Here is a 25,179-nt window from a genome sequence, read left to right on the forward strand (position 1 = left end):
GGGCGGGAGGCGGGCCGGGCGGGGGTGGAGGCACGTCTCCCTGCTGAGGGAGCCGCGACTCGCAGGGCGCTGGGTTTTCCCGACCACCCTTTCCCCTCCCCACCCGCCCATCTCCCTGCCTCCCTCCCCCCGCTCCTTCCCTCCCTCCCTCCTTCCCTCCCTCCCCTCCAGAATTAAAGTTGGGACGGTCGCGCTCCGGGGATGGGTGCGAGCCACCGCCTCTGCTGCCGGCTCGCTCCGCTCCCTGCCCACACCGCCCGGAGCCCGCGCCCCCGCCCGCCCGCCCAGGAGGGATGCCGCTCCGGGAGCTCCTGGCGCTGCTCCGCCGCTGCTGGCCCTCCCTGCTGCTGCACTGTGCCCTCCACCCGCTCTGGGGCTCCGTCCAGGTAGGGCTGCCCGGGGCCGCGCCGCGCCCGCACGCCCGCCGGCGGGGAGCGGGGGCGGCAGGCGGGGCCCCGGCGGCGCAGGGGAGGGGGCGCTGCCGGCGGGGGGCGGCGGGGTGGTGGTCGCGCAGGCGGCCCCGGGGCAGGCAGAGCTGTTGCTCTGCCCGGCGCGGTGCCCCCCTTGTCGGCGCTGCGGGACGGAGCGTGTACGTGTGCGTGTCCGTGTGTGCGTGTCCGTGCGCGCGTGTGCGCGGGGCGGCGCGCGGCCCGGGCCGCCGGCAGCGCGGGACGCGGTGCGGAGTTGACTTTCTCCGCGCAGCGGCAGCGGGCGGGTTTGCGAGAGCGTTTTGCGGCGCGGCGCGCAGGAGGCGGCAGCGCGGAGCCGGGCGCCGGCAGCCGGGCTTGGGCCGTGCCCTGCCGCGGTCGGTCGGCGCTGCCTGCGAGCGGGGGGTGCTCTGGGCGAAGGGCTGGATCAGCTTGGGCCAGCTCCGGCGCTGTGGTGGTGTGTGACCTTGGTTGCAACGTGGGGGGACCGGCAGGATGAACTGGGAGAAATTCCTATACGGTGAGGGAGAGAGAGCGCCCATCCAGTTTGGAGAATCAGAACAACAGCAAAGCTCAACTCAAATGCGTCACTTTGGCATTTCAAAGTTTATTTATAATACGTCTTCAGAGGGGTGATTGATGAGCCAGCCAAGTGCTGTTCAAGAACAGAACAATTACAGTTTCTTTCTTGCACGGTGGTGACTCCAGGGCTTTTACTCCCTGTTCTAAACTTAGTGGCTCCCAAGAGATTGAAGAGAGAGGTTGTTTTAGCATCTTGTCCCTTGCCGTGAACGACAAAGAGGATTTGTGCTCCTTACAGATTAAAATGAACAGAAATACAACAAAACCAACCTCCTTTAAACCAATGCCCCCATCACAAAAATCTTCACTAGTGCTACCTCACTGTTGTCCTGCTCAAGTATTCAGGTGGCTAAGCTTAAGTTCAAACTGTAATTGCATTTTTAAGGCAAGTGCAACTGTGTAATAGAGAAGCCACCTGCAACCTCTCTCCTGTAACCAGTCAGTCAATCAAGCAGACAAAAAAAAAACCCAAAACAACCAAAACCAAACCAAACTTGCATAAACATCTTTCTGGCAAACTATACAGATGAGCTAAGCCAATCTTTCAAAAAAAATTATGCTTATAAGAATTAAAACAGGCTGTCAGAAGTGCAAAAGCCAAGGGGCCCATCCTTTCGCTGCAATAATTTGGAAGTTTTGTTGTCCCATTCATCAACTATACTTGTGCTATTGCCTGCTGTTCTGTGGAAGAGCAATCAACAAATCTGCTCATGCTCAAGCTTTTTTCCAGCTTTCCCAAAAATAGGATATCTAAGGTTCCCTTCAGCAGGTACCAGCGGGAAGGGCAGATGTGAAGTGCTCACCGGCATGCTGACCTTACATGACGGAAACTCCCTCATCTTTAAATCCCTCCCATGACTCCCTTCCCCATGTTGAGTTGTAATCCTTGCTCTTATCTTCAAAGTCTAGCTAGCCATACTCTCCTCAACTAATTCAGTAATGTCACAACATGTCGCTCCCCTGCCCCTGCACCATCTATAGCAGCCATCGTATTTTCTCACATCTCTTCTCCCAGCCCCTCTTCACCCATTCGTCTGTGCGATGCGATGACTTACATGTAGCATGGCCTTCGCTCCCACATCTTTGCACTCCCTCCTCAAGCCCTGCCTTGAGGCACTTAAGAGAATCAGTCAGATGCTAATCAGAGGAGAAGCATTTATCTTATTAAAAAATACAAAAAAACCCCAAACAAACAAAACAAACCCCACAATCTTTTCTTATTAGCATCTCAGGCAGGCACTGTGACAAGAAGGAAAGGATGATTCTGTCTGAGGCTTTTGACATAATTAAAAAAAGAGCAGTAGTGTCACGATAAATAGCAGGGTCACGTTTTTTTTTCTGGTTTCATAAACATGGACTCTGGATTAACTCTGTGTGAATTATGCAGAGCCACCCTGGGATTGAGGCCAAGCGTGTTTGACATCTCGTCTCTGTAGACTGCTTCCAAGAGACAAAAGCTCTTGCCACATCAGCAGGCTTTTGGAGAGGTCCCTGTGCCTTTTCAATCAAATGGCACTTTTCTTTTCAAGCATTCCCCTTTTACCTGATTCCAAAAAGTCACAAGAGGGCCACACTCCAGGGACGTATTAATCCTCCTTTCCCATCCCACTCTTAGAGCATGCTCAAGGACTGCTGCAGCCCCACGGGACTCTACTGAAATACTAAACAGCTCTGACCAGATGCAGATTATTCTTCCACTCTATGCAAAGCAGGACTAGACCACTGTTTCTGAAGGAAATCTTGGGATTAAAAAGAAATACACCACAGGCATGAACTTCAACAGAGTCTGCAAAAGGAAACCACCAGTTGCCACTTCTGTTTGCTTTTCCCTGAACATTTGTGGATCATATTTTCATTTCCATTAATATTTAAACACATTTGTCCTTGTTGCAAGGCATATTCACATTAAACCACAAATCCATGAAGTCAACTCCATGTGTTTTCAGAGCAGGGCAAAAAAATGCATCAGCTTGAAGTCCAGGCAACATATATGTTCAAACTGACCACCTGCTGAGTGTGTTAAGAAAGCCTCATGCCAAACAAGCAACCAAGTTTTAGACAGGCCAAGCAGACCCCCATGGCATGCCCAGCACCTGGAGGAATGGCTGGAAGGTGCGGAAGTAACAACTAAGGAGCAAGCCCTGTGTGGTTCATCTCTGGAGATGACCCCTTGCCAAGGCCACCTCTGCTACAAACTGCCTGGCAGCCTGGGGGTGTCTGATTACAGTCATTACCTGCAAAGTGCTTCCAAAGCCATTCTGGGGCCATGGTAGTGTAGGGCAGAACAAACAAGCAGTAAAGTCTGAGGCTGGACTTGAATTAGCAGACATGGTCAGAGAAAGATTAGGCTCTTTCAAACATGCCTTTTTTCTGCTGCCATTCCTGTAAAGGCAGCTTACCTTGAATTGCAGACAGTAAGAAAGAAACATGGAGTAATTTATTTCATCATCCTCTGCCAGAGCAAGATTGTTCCCTAAAGCATATTTTCTAGTGATTTGTTCTGCTTGCCTTTAGAAGACACAAGTAACAGCTTTCATTCCTTTCATGAGAAGGCTAATAGACATCAACAGTGGGATTTTTTTCTTGAAAAGGAGCCAATGGTCTTTCTTTTTTCTTAATTCTATCTTGCTACTGTTAGTTAATCAGCTTTATCTATTTCTCTCTTCCGTCGAGGCCCCTCAACCTCGATTCAAGCCTTTCCCTTTCTTGCCAGATTTCAGCCAACTTACAACATCTTTGTTATTTTAAACTAACCCTCTAAGACAAACCCTCAGTACGGTAACATCTGTGTTCCTGCAGGTATCTTCTAACAACCAGACATTTTACTGAGTGACAAGAGAAGGGAAACAAATAGGTGATAAAGCCTATGCTTTTAAATGTCAGTTCTTTCACAAATGTTTAAAAGTGATCATGGGGATTTTCTATAAAGGTACAGACTAAGGTATTGAGAGACAGAGCAACTCCTCCTCCCCCCCCCCCCCCCCCCCCCACCTGAATAATATTTTAAAAATACACAGGAGCAAGGAGTGGCTGGGCATGTATAGGGTTAATTTTGTCTGCAAAGTAATTGAGAAAAATAACCACTGGTTTCTGAGGACATTCTATTACCAGCCTAAGGTAGGAGAGCCTCTAGGGATTTAAAAGCAGTCAATAGCTCTAAAAAAAGACAGAGCAAGCCTTTGGTTCTGGTTGATGTTAAGTTAGAGCAGTAAGTCAAAGAAGCTTTTTCATACCAGCGCTGTCTTCAGACTTACATACACAAAGCTGCTTCTGGTCTGCAAGTGAAGCTGGCTCCAAGTCTGCGCAATGTTACTCTTCCCTGTCTTTTTACTCTGCCATTGCACTAGTTCCTGCGAGACTGTAGCGAGCTGTAGGATTCAGCAACTGGGGAACTAGGTAGGGGACAGTAATTGTAACTAGGAGTAAAAAGTTGCTTTCCTAATCAGCTGCCAGGACCAGCAGAGAGATGTTACCCTGCCTCCTCTATCAGCACAGTAAACGCTGTCACAACGGTACAACTAGGAGGTACCCTGGGTGTGCCACTGCCACCGCATGGAGCAGGCACGCTTCCTAGGGGACTGCTCTTGGGAGAGTTCCCTAACACCCCAACCCAGCGTGTCAACCAGCACTGGAAGAGCTGAAGCAGTATGGAGGATCTTCAGTTGCCTGCAATCACTTACTTTAAAAAGAAATCAGCCTGTTTAGCAGACAGATTTATTACCAGCCATGAGGGATTATGAAGCTGGACCACTTTGATTCATTAGAGCATTCAGAGAGTTTGTGTAAGTTCCTGGAAGCTGTCTGGGATGGTCTTTAACCATCCTCTTACTGTTACCTGATGGTGGAGGGGAATGCTGGAAAGCACTTGTGCTGAATTTGTTCTTCCCTATGTTTGGTAATAGATTTTGACAAGCTGTTTAAAGAACTGAGCCTTCTGACTTGTGCTGTGCTGAGCAATCCTTCCAACTCAGCTACGTGTAACCTCTTCTGTTCTTTCCTCCCCTCTCTACCTATTTAATCAACAAAGCCCTACCTCCATTTCCCCGAGGCCAGAGTAATGCATCTTTCTGCATTTAGAAACCTCCTACGCATGTGAACACATTCCTTGTGCAGTGATGCTGTTTTAATTAGCCTCGCCTCTCTTTTTGGCCAGGAATAGAGGAAAAGATTGTGTGCAGCTTTCCTGCAGCCAAGAGGCAGCAAGCACCCTTGGTGCCCAGCTGCCGGGGGTAGGAGAGGTTTGCTGACTGCAATGTGGGCTGTGGGTTGGATTGAAAGGGGAGAGGAGACAGACTGTGTGCCTGGACCTGACAGGGGAAGGAAGCAAAGCTTGGGCAGAAGAGAGGTAGGGAGAAGACTGCAACCCCGGGTGGCCCTGGGGATCAGCAGGGAGGCAGAAGAGTCCTGCCTAAAACAGGTCAGAAAGCATGGCATGGGGCATCTTCTTTGTAATGACCAACGCGTCATGAAAAAAGCTAAAGAAATGATGTTAAGTCAAAACTATTAGGACAATAACCCAATCAAGACCAAACTGCAACAGTTGAATCCTGGCATAACTGTCCTTAGCTTCAGCAAGACACAAGTCTGTCCCAGGTGGTCTCCTAATCCTGCGTTCAAAGTGCTTGTTAGATAACATGCTTATTCATCTTTTAGACTTTGCCTCCTTAAAATTGTATCCAGTGTTTTCCGTCTGGGTATCATTCCATTCAAAAAGAGCTGGCTTAGAGACCTCTGAAGTTAATACCTCTCAGAAGCTCCTGTGATGTTCAGCAAATTTCATTTTCATTAGGGACTTACTCCATTTTGTAGCATTAGATTAGGAATTTTACTGAATATTACTTAAATCCCTAGTCATGTGAATATGGTAAGAAAAATATGCTGCTAATAAATGGTCCTTGTCATGACTAGATCAAGCTATTGAATATATTGTATTATATATATTGTATTGAATATATTATACTGGCTAAATTGGTGTCCATGGCCAAGCGACGCCTACAGCTGGTTTCTGCAATGCCTCATCTTCAGCTTTATTACTAGCCAACACTGCATGTTACGGAGGCTACAAGTCACAGTTTGTGGCATTTCCATTTTGACCGTGTCATTGCTGTGGTCCACAGATGAGTAAATTGTGGGCTCTCTCTCCTTTTGGTGGGAAGTGAAACGCTCTGTGAAATGCTCTCTAAACATCAAAGCAAGTCCAGCAAAGCTGAGGAGAGCTTTCCTTTGGCTTTCAGTTCTGCCATAAGGAAAATGAACATAATCCTGACTCTTAACTGTCTTGTCATTTTTGTTAGCTCTCTTCAGCTTGCAGCAATGACCCTGTGAATAATGCATGCTGCTAGATGGCTTTTGTAAGGAAAGAAGACTTATGCAATGGTATTGTCTGCCACTACTGCTGCCTTCTTACCCCATAATAACTCAGAAATCAGCTGGCCAATTTCAACCAAATCTGACAGAGAGGAAAGAGGTCTTCAAGAAATTATGTTAAGTAAAAAAACAAAATAAAAAACTCCAAAACCCCCCAAAAATGGGACCATGTAGGGAAGAGTCCTCCTTGTAGTAGACTTAAGAACATGAGCTTAGTTCTCACTACTGGTCAGAGGTGCCGCTTGGGTACTCAAGTCCTAGAAACACATTCATGGAAAATCAGTTTTCACTGTTTCTACTGCTCATGCAATAACTTGTTTCTTCACAGATCACTCAGGGTGAGCCCCAGAAGTCATGCTCCAAGCCTGTAGCAGAGAAAGTCACAGAGAGCTGCCAGGAAATATGCCAGTGCAGGCCACCACCACCATTACCACCACCTCCTCCACCTCCACCGCCCCCGAGGCTGCTAGTCGTGCCAAGTAAGTAGCCGCTGGTACGGTTGTGGTGTGCTGAGGGAGGGCGAAGCAACAGGGATGCCTGGACAGACGGAAGGAGAAAGAATGTGGGAGAGGGCACAGCTAGTTCATTTGTCATCTTCCACTTAGCAAATGGAGGAAAAAATGTTCTCTGTAGAGATGGAGATCTGCTTTCTGATCAATGAATAATGCTTGGCTTTTGGAGGAAAGCCAGAGAAATTCCCTCCTTTCATTGCATTATGTGATTCCTTAGCTTTAAATGGTTCCCTGATGCCCTAGCCCTGGGAAATGCTTTCCTACGGAGACATAGGCGCTGTGCTTCCCCCTGAGTTACACAGCCTCCTGTTTCACCAGGTGTACAGCTTGGAGGTCCGGGTACTCCAAGGCAAATTAATTTACAAGCAGGCAAAAATTCTAACACTCTGTCTAGACCATCCTGCAGATTTGGCTGTCTTCAAGGCACTGGAGCTTTACTGGTTTACCATAGCAGTTAATAATCAGGCTTACTGGTTTTAAACTGCTTACAACTGTAGCAAAAGTCAGAGGCATGTCAGGGGTTAACGGCAAGTGAGCAGTTTTCCCCCTAATGTGCTTACAGGCTAAGACTCATCCCTTTCTCTTCACACAAATTGATGCTCCCAAGCCTTATCCAGCCCATCCGAGCTCCCTCCTACTTTCCAGCCATGCATCCCCATGGCTGGCACACCTGGTGCCTGCAGTTCCTGCTGGCTAGCTCTGCCAGCTTCCTTACACATCAGTATTCCTGGGATCCCTGATGCACAGGTCCTTTCTGGAAAGTGATAGCTGTGCTGGTGGTCCCCAGAGGGGCAGTCTCTCCACAGCAGGATGGAGCTTACCGGCACTACCTGGGCTGGCTGGGTGCAGGGACAAGAGCTGGACCCTGCACAGACACTTTTAGGTCCCAGTAATTTGGTATTCCAGCAAAGCTCTTTAACCCCTCTATGTCTTGCAAATTTGTCTCTCCTAAAAGGCTGCTATTAGTTCTTCTCCCTGCTTAGATAACCTCCCCAGGGAACAGTGTTGCAAAGTATATCCAGTATCCTTCTCAGCGTTTCCCCCAAGGGAAAGAAATCATTCAGTAGCATCATTTGGCTGTTTGTCTTTACCAGTGCATCCCCAGATGTGCACAAGACACAAAGACGACTTCTGCTAGTTTTAGCCAGGCAGAGGACAGGCAGAAATTTTGCAGGGTGTTTTCTGCCAAAAGCACACTTCGTATTTGTGCCACAATGCAGAAATTTAAGGCAAAGACAGGAAAAAACCAACAGTGAAACACTTGGGAAAGGAAGTACAAAGACAGCTTGGGAAGCAGAGATGAAGGTTTTGGTATAGCAGGAAAGATCACAGTCAGAAAACAAAGTGCTTTGCCATTCTGTTTTCTTGTACGTGGGGTACCCTGTTGCCCTGAGATTGCTTTTATCCACACAAAATGTGGCATAGCACTGCTTCCCCTTCCCAGGCTGCCGTCAAGCAGCTGGTCTGAATGTGCGGATTTGTCTCCTGTGAAGCAGGAAGGCAAGCAATCATATCAGAAAAAAAAGAAGTCTGTCACACATTGCAAAAAGAGGAAAGAGAAATGAAATGGGCCTGCAACTGGGATAGCCTGATGCTTACTCAAGCTGGATTGCCAGGTGCTACCCAGTTCTAAAAATGAGCTATATAATCCAGATGACTAATATTTAAACAAGTTATCTCATTTCAAATGCAAAAAAAAAAAAAAAAAGATTACACATTCCTTTTCACCAGTAAGCTTCAGAGGTAGCAATCAGTGCCTTATCTTGAAGATCCTTTCGTTATTATCAGCTGTCTAGGCACTGTGATTTAGCCCACATGTCAGCAATCCCCATCCTTGTGAGAATGAGCAAGCCTCTGGTTAAATATCGATGTTATAGAACACACTTTTAAACAGCATTCAGAGGAGAGGACAGTAAAGAGACAAGACAGCTATTGTAAAGTAGTTGATGCTAGAGTTGCACTTGCACTTTTAAGTGGTTGAAATGAAGTACTGGAAAGACCTCTGCAAAAAAGCAGCAGCCCATGGAGCTGCAAGTTTTCTACCTTACAAGGTACAGTGTCTGCACCATGAGGCACTTCATAAAGGTGCTGGTATTGCTTTCAGAGCTTTGTGAGCCACAAAAGATGGCAGCCTGCTAGGTGCTATCCTTAAAAGCTCTTTTGCAATCAACTGAACGTTGTTGGAGGTTTAGATCATCTCTACATCCTTCTAAAACAGCTGCTGTGGTTTGGGTTTGATGGTTAAAGCCAATGGATATAAATTTCCGTCCATCCAGTTACTACAGACACTGACAGCTTGGTATCTGCTAAATGAAGCCATCTAGTGCTCCTTGACATGTCTTGTCTGGTCCCCCAGCTGCTGTGTGGGAAAGCAAGGGACCCTCTTTGTGTCCTCTCTCTGAGTCCCACTTGAATGTTTTGCAAACTGTAGCTGGATGGCACTGGGTAACTGTGAGCAGCTGAATCACTCCCTGAGGGTTTTCTTATTGTGCTTGAGGATAACCGAGGACTTTCAGGAACAGTTACAGTGCATTTAATGTCTCTTTAGGCATTTCAACATTGACAGGTTGATCCAGCAACAAATCTTTAGCTCTGCTTCCTGCAGAGAGATTTACACAAAATCTGTTAAATTTCGTGAATTCCGTAATTCATGTATAATAACTGGTAAACGTTGTGTTTACTCTGAGGGATGGTAAGTCAATTCCCTCCACATAAAATCAGTAGAATCCCACACAACTTAGCAGCCAGTCTAAATACATGAGCAGTGGTAGAAACACCAACTTTCCAGACTTTAGGAGACACCTCACTCTCATAGTCATGTATTTACAACAGGAATGTGTGGGGTGTGTTTCAGTGCACCCTGAGGAGGCATATCATTCATTCAACAGTATGAATATGGGAAACTGAATTAGATCACGTGGCCCATATATTTCCAAATGTGGACAACAAAATTACGGACTGGTGAATTCAGAGAATGCCTCTGCCACCGGAACTCCAGGCCACGGGGAAGAAAACAAGCCTGCTTTTGTCCTCCTTCAGCCATGACCCCAGATCTCTTTTTCCCACATCTCTGACTCCATGCAGACCACTGGCATTTCCAATGTCCCTTCCAACCCCATCCTTGCCTTCACTGCATCCGCTCTGCAGCTGTCATGGGACATTCCCTCGTGGCAGCATATCCATGTGCCTCTTCCTCACTAAGCAGAGGACACCTGGTCTGCCCCAGTGAATCCGTCTGCTTTACAGTATCTAAATGAAGGCTAGGATCAGCCACGCTGGTCCCTGTGGGTGCTGGTTCTCTCAATACTGCCAGTTCAGCCTTTTCTCCTTCTGTAAAGTGGGACACGTGGAGCATTTCGGCTTTGAGTTTCTTGAGTTTCATTGCAGGTGCAGTTTGTTGATGGCCTACTGTGATACTGCTGTCTTGTTTGATATAGATGCATACCACACATGTATGTGTTCATAGTTGGACTTGAAGACCTTAAAGGTCTCTTCCAACTATGATTCTATGATTTTACCTTACTGAGGGTCTTCAAGGAGAGGGCCCATCTTAGAAGTAACTAGGATGGTGGGGACTGTGTGACAAAGTGGTGGGCACCATCAGGAGACATGGTTGCTGAGCCAGTTGCAGTTCCTCCAGACCATCTGGCATATTGATGTTTCTGCAGTAGCTCTCCTTATGCCAGTAGCAGCCTGCTCTTTAACCCGTGCCGAGAAAACTGCTTGCTGATGAAGTGAAGGGAAAGCTCATGAGGCTCTGAGGGGCATAAGGCCAGCAAAGCTTAGATGCTGACAGCGAAGAAAGGAGGAACTTTCAATGAAACTGAGTGTGTTCCCCAGATGTGGCTGTAATGACCTGAAGGAGACAGAGATGCTCAGAACCTGGCCTTTAATTAACTGCTGCTTTTCCCCCCCCGTCTGCTTTCCTCCTTGCTTCTGGATTTCAGCCAGGACTAAGGCAAGGTGGATGGAGTACTTGTGTAGGCAGCATTTCTAACCCAACTTCAAGACCCGTGAGATTAGGCTAGTTCAAATGATGTTGACCCTTCAACATCTAAAACACTGCTGTTGTCAACCCTTAAATACTTTGTGAGCATGCAGGTTTCTCCAGGGGCATTGCAAACAAGAAAGGACTTTGTTTGGAAGTAGAAGCTAGGCTTTCAAATCAGGAAAGGGTTAATGCAAGGCATACAATGCAGTCAGTATCAGTTTTACCCTGTGTGAGGTTTGGGGAAAAAACATTTCAGATGTGACTTCCAAATGGTACAAGAAAGAGAAAAGATGTTCAGCAGGAGCTCCTCACTCGCTGGTTAGCAGCATCTGCTGTCTCTGCTCTACCTGTTTCTCCCATTGGGCGAGTTCACAGCACTTCCATCCCCTCTCTGGATGACCGAAACGTCCAGTCAAACTTTGCTTCAGTCCAAATTTAGAGGGGGAAACTTAAATAAAAGCTTGTATCTGAGATCATTACAAGCTCTAATAGTACAGCTGAGTCTGGATACATGAACCAACCTCTGACTCATTGGATGCTTGCACATAGGTACACAGTGACATCTTTGCGGCTCCTGACCTCAGTGAAAGTTTACCCTGAGCTATCAGTTGAGATAAAATACAATCATGTCGATGCAAAGCCAAAGTGAATGACATCACTGCAGAGGACTCTAATCTCCAGGCTGTAATTGTACGATTTTGTTTTTCAAGGTGAAATCTTTTCCTGTATCTTTGGAGACAGTGAGTCTAATTTACTAATTATTTGGGCTAGTGAAAAATGCCAAAATAAAAATGACCAAGTGCATTGAAGGTGCAACTTTTTGGCAACTGTATAAGCACAAATGTGTAGCTTAATTTCAGAAAGTGTCCAGGGTCTGTTCAGAGCAAGTTGGAAAGCTAAGGGCATTTGGATCTTTTAGGAAAGATGGTTACTATGTGTGCATGTAGGCAGGAATCTGAAGTACAGGAACAGTCTGGAACTTCTTGAACTTTGAGTAGGTTTTAAAGCAACTAAAAGTTGCAATTTCGGCTTGCTGACCATTAACAACATAGCCTTTCACAGCAGGAACTTGTGATAGAAATGAAAACTGTATGACTCTGGGACATAAAAGAATAAGAAATGTTTTTTCCTTAGGCTTTTCTGTGACCTAAATCTTGGTGGCAGAATGAATGGTCAGGGTAACCCAGCATGGATGAGTGAATGAGTCTGAGCCCCACACCAAGCACTGTCTCCACATGGCCATCCAAACAGGAGAGCTGGGCATGGTCCTGATGCTCGCCGCATCGCTTCTTGTGTTACCTGGGTACAGATGGTGATGTGCTTGCCTACACAATGCCAAAAGGACTTTTGTCCTTGGCAGAGATCTGTGATTGTCCCCCAGGAGCCGAGAGGAGGTTGTGATTGCAAACTGATGTGAAACCCTCCTGGAGGCCACCACATGTTTTAAAATATAAGGTGCCAAAGACTTTTCTGCAGGCAGTCTGGTGTAGCTGCTGCAATACGGTTGAGTGTCTCAGAGAGCAATGACTCTGAAGTTTCCCTTTGGGTAGGCTTTTTGTCTTGTGAGTGCTTTGCATCTTTCCAAATGGCTGCGGCAAGGGCAGTTCTGGCCCTAAGGGCTCAGCTGGCAGGGCCAGCTTTTACCTACCGCCCTTCTTCCAGGAGAACCTGTTCTGAGTAGTTTTGAGTTATCTGGGCACACTTGAGGAGTCTTGGATTAACTTCACCCAAGTGCTGATGCCCAAAGGAATTGTTAGCAAACAGATGGGGGTGGTTTTGTTGCATAATATGGGGGAGATGTTCTCCTCCATACTTCATACAACATAGTGACTATCGAAACCAAACAGTAATGAGAAAGAACTACAGTAGCAGCAAAATGGCAGGGGGCACATCATCTCCTACACTAAAACATTTATGGTAATGACAGCTACTGAGAAAATACTGTTTTACCACAAGTCTGGTCTAGACAGTGATTTTCTTAAATGCAAGCAGAATGCTGAAACAGGGAAGCCCTTTCAGTTTTGGTAACACAGCTGTCATACTGTGATTTACAGTCTTGTGTGAGAGCATTGTTTATAATTTACAAAGCAAAACCAAAATTGAATTCTTGTCTTCTCCCACATACACTTTGATTTTTCTGGAGGATTGTGACTCTAAGAGCTGGCAGTAGGATTTTGAGGCTTTCAAATCTAAACTGAAATCCAGCCTTGCAGTCTGGAGTCATGGATTATGGCACATGAGGGGTCTAGTCCAGGTCCCCATCGTGTTGTTTTTACATCACAGACACTACCTTCTCTGTTAACACAGTGAACTAAATCATAAGCATCCAAGATGGGATTTAGGCAGAATTCACCCACCTAAATCAGAAGTGCAATTATTAGATTTCCTGCCTCAAACTGCAAGCATCTCTGATTTTATCACTAAAGATAGAAAGACTTCAAAATCCTGATATTTTTTTGCATTTAACACAGCTATTTATGGTGTAGGAATAAAAGTTACAAGTCCTCACCTTCTAGTCAAAATGAGAAAATTATTTAGGGTGAGGAGATCTCTTAAGCAGCGATCAAATATGAAGTTTGAAATAGTTTGGACATCTGGAGTATTATATTAAGACTGAAGAGCTGGATTAGTGACCAGAAAGCAAGTAAGACTGGAAAAGTTCATGCTAATACTTTCATATTACTGGTGCACCTAGCATCTCCTTATATTGGACTGTTGTAAACGCTCTGTCTTTGTAAAACACTAGTTAGATCAGACTGTCAGTCACAGCTTCCAATGCTTTCCCAATTCAGAATTTTTCACCACAATAAATTCTGAAATGTTTTCTCAAGTCTAATTTTTATTTAGGCAAGTGATGGATCTTCCCTCTGCTCTGGGACCTTGCAGATTTGTTTTGAATTTTTCATGCAGTCATAAATCCATATTATGGAAAAATCCACTCTCTTGAAAATGCACTCGTTCATAGATTTTGAAGTATTTAAAAGTTAAGAGCCTCAGGCCAGATTTTGCAGTGCAGGACTCAGTGTGAGTTCTGTTATCTATAGATTAAAAGCATTATCTAATTTTGAAAAAAAGAAGCATCAGTTATTAAACTGATTCTGCAGTAGCACAGTCCCTTCTACTCTAAGACACATACTCCAATAGCTTAATTTTTTTATTTTTTTTTTTTAAGCAAAAGGAGTTGGCTAAGCTGAAGACATCAATTCCCTGTGTGGATGGCAGTCCATTTGTAGATGCCTACCATTTCACTGATTAAGAAGATAACAAATCTTCAGTGAAGTTACTGATGAGTCAGAGGCGGCTGATTTAGAAGTAATTGTAGGTTCCCCTGTCTGTGGCAGTAAGAGTTGTGCCCCATCTCTACAAGTCAGAATAAACTCTTAATTGGTTTAAGTTGTTCTGGCAGGGAGGGCTAAACGGCAGACCTTGGTAAAGCAGACCCACAGAACTGTATGTTCTTGCAATGGTTTTGTGCATCATCTTTGTGCTAAACATGATATAAAGGTGTTGCACTGCCTGTGTAATTGCAACTTACGGGTAGTTTTTAAGTCAACGTAGCAGATCAAGGAAGCAGCAGTCTGGACGTGTGGGGTGTTATCCCAAAGTGAGTACATAGTGTCCATTCACGTAGTACAGGCAGAGGTTGATAACTGATGCCACTGCCAAAAACTGTCATTAATAATTATGCAAGTTAATTTGACACTTCCACTAGTAAATCATATCACATTATAACCGCATATATACATATATAGCAAACTGTGAATTCCTGATTGTTATTGAAATTAATCATTTTATAATTTTGAAGCATCCTTTAAATGGAGCTGATATTGTATCGGCATAGGAGAGTTTGGTTTAACCCTCGGTTTGATTTGGCAAGCTGCAGGTGCTCTGCCTCAGCTTTATGGGGCATCATTCTGCAGCTCTGGCTGCCTGCTGTTGTAGGCTTCAGTAAGGAGTGATGGGGAGCAGCATCTCTGCAAAAGCTCGCCTACCTGTGCACGTCCAGGGTTCTGTGTAAAGCCTAAGGAAACTGCAGATGGCAACCAGTAGCCAATTTGCTTGCTTTTGTGACTGCAAGGTAGCCTGTGCCTTGTCTTTCAGCTTTCAGAAAACTCTGCAATGTTCTAACAAATGTACTGAGTGGTGATTGAGGACTTCATGTTGGGCATTTGGCATGGGGAAACAACTTGATCTGTTAATGTGGTGTAGTTGCCATTTTAAGTATTCTATATTTTATGGACACTGCATGAAAATTTATCAGTTGATAAATGTACTTTAATTTTTATTAGAAATAAATTTACTCCTGGCTTGGAAGGCATTTCATACTTCAGTTCCATTTTATTCTGGGTGGGTTATCAATTTTATTTCCCTTAAGTTGAACTTGAATACAATTTGGAAAAGGAACCTGAGTGCACTAGGGATGGGAATTATTAATTGGTCTCCTCAGGGACATTTTTCACTGATAGCTGTAGCCCTTACTTCCAGCAATAACTGAAACATTGAAGTGATACAAGGAATAAACTGTAATATCAAACAGGAGGATTATGTTCATATAGATTCCGTACACTAACAGAAGTATCTGCTACATAGTCAGCCAGCTATTCCCTAAAACTCAAGACAGAGGACTTGCGCTATGGCTTTCTTGGTAAAGTGAACTCTTCAAAGCCATCTGGTACTTACCAATGTAAAATGTATGTCTATTATGGTCACTCTGTCTGTACAGTATCTGAATGCACAACAGGCAAACCGTTAATTTTTCAGAGATGGACTCAAACCAGTGCCTTAGAAACTGCTGCTACTATCACATTAGGAAAATATTCCAAGTATTTCCAAGTCTTCCACGATCCGTGTTAGGAAATGCAGTCTGCAGTGAGCTGAAGCTGGAGTTTGTATCTGCTTTCCCTGAAGGCACTAATTTTGAGAAAGTTTCAGCTCTAAGATGTGAGGCTTGTCCAATCTTTGCTATGACCTGGAGGTGCCTGAGCTCTTTAAAAAGCTGCTAAGGATCGAAGAGATAATATCTTAATCATACCAGCAGCACTTAATTTTACTCATATTTCATAGCCTGTGACTTTGATGGCACCGCTCATGTGAATACCATTCAGTTTGAAGAAGTGCTGATCCGGACCTTAATTCAATCTATATATAGAACATTATACCAAGGAAATCTGTCACCTTTCTGTGGGATTGAATCTGCCAGCCCTGAGGTATCTTATTAGTCATTTGCTGGTGAAAGACTGGTCATCAGTGCAGGAGCTCAGACTTTGTATTTCAGCTGTTTGAATTTCAGACTGTATCATCCCCCCTTTGAAGACCTGTTCGCTGCAAGAGCTGAAAGATGGATACGCTTTCAGAAGACTTGATGGTAGCGTACTGTGACTCCCACAAAGGAGGCGTCTTGCCCCCCCTGTGGAGAATGGTGAAAAGAGACCCCAGGGTGCTGCTTGTCTCTCTGTCACCAGCCTGCTGGGAGATCCCATGGGAGCCAACCAGCCTGTCAGCCTCTCAGAGTTATCATATCTGAAATGGAGATACTTTTTCACCTCTGTAAACTTTGGATTTGAGACAAATGAATGTCAAGCACTGAAGATTATCATTATTTTTAAGCTCAAAAGTAAACAGTAATTGCTCTAGAACTGATCACCTATGTCCTGTCCTACCACTCACTGAAGTGGAGGCTGCACCACCACACAGAAAGGGCGATAAGGTGTTTACCATGCCAGGAGCAAGAGGCAGAACCTATAGCCATGCCGTCACTGCATGCTAATGAAAGAAAGGAGGCAGCCGGAGGGGCTGGACAAGAGTCCGTGGTGCAAAATAGTGCTATGTCATGTCTTATTTCTCCTCTGTCAATGATGATACAGCTTCAGCAAAACCCTGACAAAGGAGTGTGCATCAGCAGGTATGGGAAATTCACAGCCTAGAAGGGCTGTCACTATATGTATTTACAGTGTCCGTATGGGTGCCACTACCACAGTACCTTAACGGGCTCAGCTGTACCTGCTTCACAGCACCTGTTGGGGTATGGATTTCATCCAATGGTGCCTGAGGCTCAGTAAAAGCAAGGGCTAGCTTTTTAAGGGCTTTTATCACCTAAAAATGCAGATAGGTCTTGAATGAGCTCTCTCAGCAAGTGTCCTAAGATATGGCCTGCTCCACCTTATTTTGGAGAGGACAGATGCTTTCTATGTGCTGTTTACTAAGCACTTCCTTGCTGCTGATTTGAGGTTGGTGGTGGCCAGAGGATACAGGGAGGATGAAGCCAATTTTCTACTCATGTCTTTGCTCCTTGGCAGTCATTTCTTTATGAGATGCCCTTTGCAGCTGCACCACCCCATGTAGGACCCTTTCCCCCAGAAATGCTTGGTAGCTGGTGATGAACTCATCTTCTGCCCTAAAACAGCCTCTGAAACAGCCTGAAAGCCAGCTTGACTGGGGGACACAGTTGTCCAGAAGACTCATTTCTCTTCTTCCCTATCTTGCTGTGGTGCATCTAGGAGCCTGTGTGGTGGAGGAGGAAAGCTCTATGGGAAAAAGCATCTCCTGTCCCCAGTGAAGTTCCAGTTTGGAAGGGACCATTTACTTCTTTCTCTGGTCCCTACTTTTAACTGTTGTCAAATGCCTCAGGGCTCAGTGCTGTAAGGCTGTAAGAAGAGGTAGCTCTTTTCCCAAGAAGCTTGAAGAAGTTTCCACATATTCGATTCATAGCAGCAAACCGTCTCCTGCCCATGCTGAAGTTGCTCACACCTGTACTGAGTTCTGTGGATCTCAGCAGGCAGGGGCTCCACCACAGCAAATGCCAGAACAGAAGCTTCTGATTTTTTTGCAGCCTTGTTATGAGATGCAGCGAGGAAGCCAGAGCCCTGCACAGCGTTCCAACAGTTCCAATCCAAACTCTGACTGGCTCCTGGCAGAAGCAGCCACACGACAGGCATAGCTGGGGCATGCTGGCAGGGAGTGGGCTGCAGCGCTCACTTGGTCTCCGAGGCTGATTACAGACTATTGCACGTTAAATTCATTCTTAGAACACGTTGTGAGTTCGCTCACCTCTATGTATTATACTAGTTTTCAGATCCTCTCTAGGAAATCTGTGCCAGCCAAAGCAGAATGGGGGAGGAACATATATAGATATGCATATGTATGTGTGTATACATGTGTGTGTGCTTGTTGAACACTGATGGAAATACACTAATATGCTTTCAGGTATCAGAGTGCCAAAATGGCAAAGGCAGACTTACTTAGCATGAAGGTTCAGTGTGTTCAGGCATCTTTTTCTCCAGGATGCTCTTGTCGCTGCTATAATGCGATGAGGTCCCACAGTTCGCTGGGGCAAGCAGATGATCCTCAGCACTTATTTTTCCTTTCTGAAGAATAACTGGTGCTCTCTGTGCACGTCACTTGCTGCTGGAGAGCCAGACTGTGTGTTTGTGCAATGAAGTGGATGGTACTGTGCTGGCACATCTCTCTGCCTCTCAGTGGTGCCTCTGTTCAAAAGAACTGAGAGTTACTGTCCCCAGGTCAGTGCCGTGCTGCTGTTGTTCTGCCATAGACCATGGCCTCGCTGCTGTGTTTTCTTCCATAGGTAGCTGATGGGAAGGTCAGGGAATTACAGCTATTCATGTAGACATATAGATGAAGTACTTATAAATTTACCTGTTTACCCTCTTAGAGAATTGGGAAATGAATAATGGTACTGACACGTGGCCTTATGTTGCACTTTCTGTCCCTGCACCTTGCAACAGTTTGGAAAGCTGGGACTCCTGTCTCTGTCCTGGAGAAGGAGAAACAGAGGCGGGGAGTGAAAATCTTTCTAAAAGCACCCAATAAGCAAGGGGGACAGCTGAGGCTGGAACGTCCTGAGTGGAATGTCGGTCTTCTACTCACACTCTGCCTAAGTAAAGAGAGATTAAAACCTATATCCATGAAACTCAGAAGTTTAAATTTAACGTTGTATCACTACACACCCAAGTTAAACTATCCTGGCTTTCTGAGTGCTCAGAACCCCTGGAAATCAGGTCACCTTCTAAAATAAATTACAGGCTACTAATTTTAACTGCAAATTTTCAGGCCCTTGTAACCTGTTTATCTTGGAGAGACCAGATACCAACTGATCTGCTTGACGACTCCCGCATTTCAGGAGGCAGACCACCAAGTATGGCAGGGTTCGTCTGAGCGCCTGCTCTGATGGGGAGGCAGCACTTAGGACCACCTGGGGGTGTCACTAGGACTGTCTTGGTGCTGCTCAGCCTGGCGCTGATCCAGGTTGCGGAGAGCGGAGAAATGTGACAGTGCCCACAAGGCTCTCCAGAATGACCGTGTTGCTGCAAGGAGGAGGCTGCCTTGCAAGGCACAGGCTTCAATTCTCATTTGCTCAGGACATAAACCGATAGTGTGTGAGTTAATTGGGATAAAAACAATTCAGTCATTTTTGCTGAGAGAGAATCAGATGGCGAGGGAGAAATGGCATCTCACTGGGAGACTGCTGGTTAGAAAAGCATGTGATAAAGTCAGATCAGAGGGCAGTGGCTGACGTGAGCATCCATTGTAAAGATAAATGCCAGAGCTAAGTGTTAACACAGAAACCAGGTATGATGTAATCTCCTTAAAAGCCTTTTTTCCACAAGGCCTTTAAATGCTACCGCTTCTCCAGATCATGCTTTAGAGAACAGACTCTCCCTCTGCGCTTGCTAACCCCACTCTCCTCCAAAAGACCTTGGCGGCTGAAACCATGTTTTGCTCCTATTTGTGGGGTCATACCTCAGTTCTGGCAGGTCCCATCAGGTTCACCAGCAGCCTAATAGAATTAAAGCTGGCAGATCTGGTGCCCAGCCTGCCAATCATTTGGAGCACAGACTTCCCCTCCCTACTTTTTTTGATAGTCCTTTGACTGCTCTGTTGTATGCATCGCTGTCCTTTCATAAGCAGGTAGGACTCTGAACTGAAATGCTAGCTTTCGTCTGCAGCCGTGCGATGTTAAGACAAGTTATCCCACAAGCTTAGCATCAACACTTCCCAGGCACCTTATGGGATCCCACCTCATTTCTGTCCATAGGTATCAGCTGCACAGAGCTCCTGGGCTTGGCATCGGCATGCTGGCTTGGGGCAGGGATCTATCGCCTGCCCGGGAGGTCAGCAAGGGAGTTTGCTGCTTCCACCCCTGTAATGTAGTTACAGCCAAAGCCAGTGTTTGCATCTACTCCCAAGGAGGAGGCAACACGATCCAGAGGGTAGGACTGGCCAGGAGTCAAAAGACATTTTGTTTACTGGCTTTTTCACTGAGTTGCGGTGACTTTGCACAAACTGCTTCCTCACGATGTGCTTCACTTATGCCTGGGAGACCAATACTTTCATCTGCTGTTATTTTTATTTTGGTTCTAAGGATATATTCATTTTCTAAAGGACTCTCAAATCTGCCAGGGAAAAGCAGCTGCACGAGACCTACCAAGAACAGCACAGCAACATGGGGCTTTAGTGAAATCCACGGCAAAACCCAAACCTAAATGCATACAACCTCTAAAGCTTAGATCTTGAGCGCCACACTTAAAACTCCCCCACCCAGCTCCTCTCTTTTTCACTGGCTGTATCCAGGCTCAGGTTTTTTTACCAGCATCTCCAGTCCTATTTTTTGCGATGAGCTACAAACTCCTCTATTGCCCGTGACCTTCAGTAAACTCCTGCAGAACTGCTCCTTTCCTCCACCTCCTGCAAACTCTGGTCTTCAAAACTAAGCACAAAACTGAGCGTGTTTCTTGTTTCAGAAGGCAAGTATTTTTAGAAAGGGGGAGAAAACTAAGGAGATGAGGGAACCGAGAGTGTAGAATAACAACGTCTACAGTGTAGAAGCTGCAGAGGAGGGAGTTTCTCCAGCATCATCCCACACATGTTTTTATTATAGCAGAAGTTCCCACTGCGTTGTGATTGCAGTATCCCCCTTAAAAGTGTAGTAAGAACATATGCACAGAGCAGCTGCATGATATAAACTTGTCTGCAACATAATGTGGATAAACAGAAGTATCATCTGCTATAGGAATAGCTGATTTCCACCAGTATTATTTAACCTAGCTACTCTGGGGAGGCAGTAAATCAGGACAGGCTTTCTGCTGAGCACACCGCTATTGCCTGGTAGTAGTTGCTTACCTGACTAGCTCATGGCGCTCTGGAAATAGCCCGAAGTTTACAAGCAACAGGGAGGAGGGCACAGAGCTATAAGGAAATAAAAAAATGAAAAAATACAACATAGATTTTTTTTTTAGACAAAATTTTGCTCCAAAATTAGATGATCCTTATTTTCTTTAAGCCAGTCTATTGCACATCATGTACAGTTACAGCCATGTGCCAGAGGTGAGGGTGGTGGGGTAGAGTATTGCTGGTCTAAAGCAGTTCTTTGGTCTTTCCTTGCTGGGCAGAGTCTTCCTCCTCTGCCTGTTCTCTGTGGCAGGATCTCAGGGAACAGGTCCAGCAGAGCAGCTTTCTGGGTCACTGCTCTTTGGGGACTGTGATAATCCAAATCCTTTCCATCATGTTCGGATTTACTGGAGATGAAGTTGCCCCCAGTGGACTTCATCTGTTACTGGAGCTGTCATCCATTCCTGCTTTACATTCCTGCTGCATTGGCCCGGTCCCTCGAGTTAATGATGGCTGTTAATAGATCTGGCTTTCTGTGCTACCCATCCTGTGCCCTCTTTCCACCCAATGCTCTAAACTGGTAACAGTGTGTCCATCACTTTGAGCAGAACAGCCCTGGGAAGCCACGGTGCTCTGGGAATCTCGTATTTTATTGCATTTGCTGGATTTAATGCACTCAACACTACTTCAGTGTTTGGTGCTCTCCTGAGGAGCTTACTTTGTTTCTGCTTCTCAGGAAGAAGCAAGGACAAAGCAGCATCAGAGCTGGGACCACGTCCCAACCATTGCACTCAGAAGCTGCAATGCCAAAGCACCTCCATGCTGGACATTTAAACATCATCGAATCACAGAATTATTTGGGTCAGAAGGGACATTTAAAGCTCATCTAGTCAAACCCCCCTGCCATGGGCAGAGATCAGGTTGCTCAAAGCCCCATCCGAGCTAGCCTTGAACACTTCCAAGAATGGGACATCTACGATTTCTCCGGGCAAATATGTGCAAGCATATGGCAGTGCACATGACACTGTCTTGCTCCTCTAAGGTGGTCTGCTCCCAGTATCTCCTCTACATCATTTCATATCTCGCAGGGGGCAAGATTGTAGCTGCCACTGGGATACCAGGAGGGGGGCAGTCTGTGCCCAAATGCCTCTGGCAAGCAGCTGGATGGGTTTGGTTATGACCATGGCTTACCATAGGGCAAAGAAGTTGCCCCATTGCAGCTGTGGCCAAATCCAGTTTATCTTTCTTCAGGGTTTAATTGTAGGTACATGCCACTGGCAACAGCACCTCGTGCCACCACCAGCTCATGTGGTTGAGGCTGGACCTGTTCAGCCTCCTCCTGTCTTGGATCCACCATTAGCTGAAATCTGGGCATGGCTTTACCTTCCCCTCCTGAGTCTGCTCACAGCCTTTGCTCCGCATTCCCTGTGCATCCTGGAGGCAGTGCAGAGGAGGACTGTGGCTTTCACAGGCTGTCTCTAAGGCCACGTCCAGCTAGTCAGGGAGCAGGGGCTGACCCAGCCCCTGGGGCTTCTGTTGATACCAGAATTGCCTTTGGCATTTGGTGTGATGTGCTCCTCCATCTCCCCTTCAGCAGTTCAAGCATGGCCAGGTGTGTTGTCAGCAGACAACAACTGTGAAGGGAGGTTGATGAGGTGATTTTTGGACCTGCCCAGGAGAGAGCAAAGTGCATCCATTCATATCCGCAGGTCCTGAAGGAACTGGCGGGTAAAATGGCTAACCCACTATACATCATATTCGAGAAACTGTGGCAGTCCGGTGAAGTTCGTGGACTGGAACAGGAGAAACTGGAGAGATGTGGATTTAATGGGTGGACCTCTTGGTGGATAAGGAATTGGCTGGATGGTTGCACTCAAAGAGTTCCAGTCAACAGCTCAATGTTCAAGTGGAGACCAGTGACAAGTGGTGTTCCTCAGGGGTCCACGGTGTTGTTCAACCTGTGTGTCAGGGCAAGCGTGAGGCTGGGGCAAGTGGAGGAGCCACTGCATGGCACGCATATATGCATGGCACACATGCATGCATGCATGGCTTTCTGCCCCCAGGGGAGGTGCCAAGGCCCCCCCATCTCCTGGTCAGCTTCCTCTGCCCCGTCCTCCCAGGAAATTTTCCCCTCAAACCCGAGAGTGTTGATAGATATGGTTCAAAGGGAGCACATCCTTTACCTGTTCCTGAAATGCCTTTTAGAATAACAGCTGAAGACCTATATTTGCATCAAGGTCTAGCAGTACCACAAACTTCATTAGAGGGCTCTTCTAAAGGCTTTCTTTTTCCATGCTGGCTGCCTCTTACTGTTAGCAGCCCTGGGTACACACAGTGTGTTCCTACCGCACAGATTATCCAAACATCTGTAGCAGTTCCTACGTGACAAAATACAGCAAACAGAGGGGATGCTTGAGCTGAGACTGACTCACAGATCTCTCTCTGTAGTGAAACCAGAGTCTGGAGAGCCCCCAGCCCCCAGGGCTCTGGGGAGTGAGCTCCTGACCTTTGGCAAAATTTGGCAGGTGCTGGGACAAGGTCCTCAGCTGGCACCAGTCTCACGGCTGCGTGGACTTGTACTAGTTTACATCACTTGAGCTCTTGGCCCTTTTATATTAGCCGACTAAGGCTTCATTCTGAGGTACCATTGAGTTAATCAGCACTCACTTTGGGGTGAATTTACACTGCCGGAGGGAGTGAAAGGCCTTGCGTGAAAGTACGCAAGACACCTCAGGCTCAGCACTGAAATCGGCTTTCTCAAAAAAGATGTGGGCATGTATGTAATGGAGGCTCTCCTGTTTCTCATCTTTTACACAACACAACGCGTATAGAATAAGTGTCTGTCTGAGCCTCCGTGTCTGTGTGTGTAGCTGCTCCTCTGTTGGGTTTCTCCTCCCAGAACCCAAGTGATGTCACATCAATCAGGGGATTCAATGAACTCCTCTGTTCCTCAGGGGGCTGGGTGAGGCACCTTGATGTGAAGATATCCAAACTCTAACAGGATCAAAACCCCTCTCCTTGTTTAACTGGGCATGGAGCTTCCTGGGAGTCTTTTCATATACTTCACATCTGAAATCACATCTAAACCTTTCTGCGTTTTCTGGGGGAAACCTTTCTGCGTTTTCTGGGGCTGTTCCTGCATCCCAGTGTGATAATGGTTGTGGCTTCTTTCTGTCTTACAAATGGAGATGCCAATGTGAAAATTATGTGAATATATCAAAATAAGAAGGCAAATAAGGGTGAAGATGAGAGTAGAACCTCAAACCCTGCCTTGTCCAGCAGTTCAACAGGTCTCTAAAGTATGTGACATACAGAGAGGTTGCTAGAAACACATTGCCTGCATCTCCAGTTCCTTCTAAGTTTCAAACAAGACTGATGAAATACTTAAAGCCTTTAGAATATGAGCCTGCCTTCAAAATAAAATCCTATCTCACTTCCTAGCATGCTAATTAAAAGTTCATGGCTGCTTCAGGCAGCCCTACAATAGCAAGAGGAGTGCTGCAGGCGCAGAGGCAGCAGGGTTTAACCTGTTGCGAGTGTACAATATTAAAAACAGGCAGATGTCTCATAAAGATGATTATGCCAGCAATCGACCTTTCTGCAAGAACTGGAATAAAAGTAGGAGGAAAATCAATAATCACTTTTGATTTGTCTTGAAAACACCCTTCCTTTTTTAGGCATGAAGTTACTGTTATTGTAGAGATATGAGAGGGGTCACTGTCACCCTTCCATGTCCCATCAGTGCACACTCACCAGCTGCTTGGGACTGAGCCTGTAAGTGGATTGACACACTCAGAGCTTGGCCAGAGACACTTCCCCTGGGACTGCACATGGGAGCACAGGTCACTGCCTCCCTTAGCTATTTGCCAGCTCAGCCCTGTCTATGGTTTGGGTTAGGTTGGGTTTGTTTCATTTTGTTCTGTTTTGGTTTGCTTTATTTTGCTTTGCTTTGTTTTGCTTTATTTGTTTTGCTTTATTTGCTTTATTTTGTTTTGCTTTGTTTTGCTTTGTTTTGTTTTGTTTTGCTTTATTTTGCTTTATTTTGCTTTATTTTGTTTTGCTTTATTTTGCTTTGTTTTGCTTTATTTTGCTTTATTTTGTTTTGCTTTATTTTGCTTTATTTTGTTTTGCTTTATTTTGTTTTGCTTTGTTGGGCTGTCTGATGGGCAAGAGC

At 46.0% G+C, this 25,179-nt stretch overlaps 1 protein-coding gene across 2 annotated transcripts in view; it reads left to right on the forward strand.

The window, feature by feature from the left end:
* The first annotated feature begins 41 nt into the window (after window positions 1-41).
* Window positions 42-25,179, forward strand: part of PRIMA1 (proline rich membrane anchor 1) — a 54,406-nt gene continuing 29,268 nt past the window's right edge. Inside the window, exons 1-2 of one of the 2 annotated variants that reach the window (XM_037394741.1) lie at window positions 42-386; window positions 6,706-6,856. In XM_037394741.1, the coding sequence (XP_037250638.1) occupies window positions 294-386; window positions 6,706-6,856 (244 nt within the window). In that variant the 5' untranslated portion in view covers window positions 42-293. Of the gene's footprint in view, window positions 387-5,231; window positions 5,428-6,705; window positions 6,857-25,179 lie in introns of those variants that run through there. The other variant, XM_037394740.1, reaches the window with a different exon arrangement.

This window comes from Falco rusticolus, chromosome 7, assembly GCF_015220075.1.
Source record: "Falco rusticolus isolate bFalRus1 chromosome 7, bFalRus1.pri, whole genome shotgun sequence".
Lineage (NCBI taxonomy): Eukaryota > Metazoa > Chordata > Aves > Falconiformes > Falconidae > Falco > Falco rusticolus.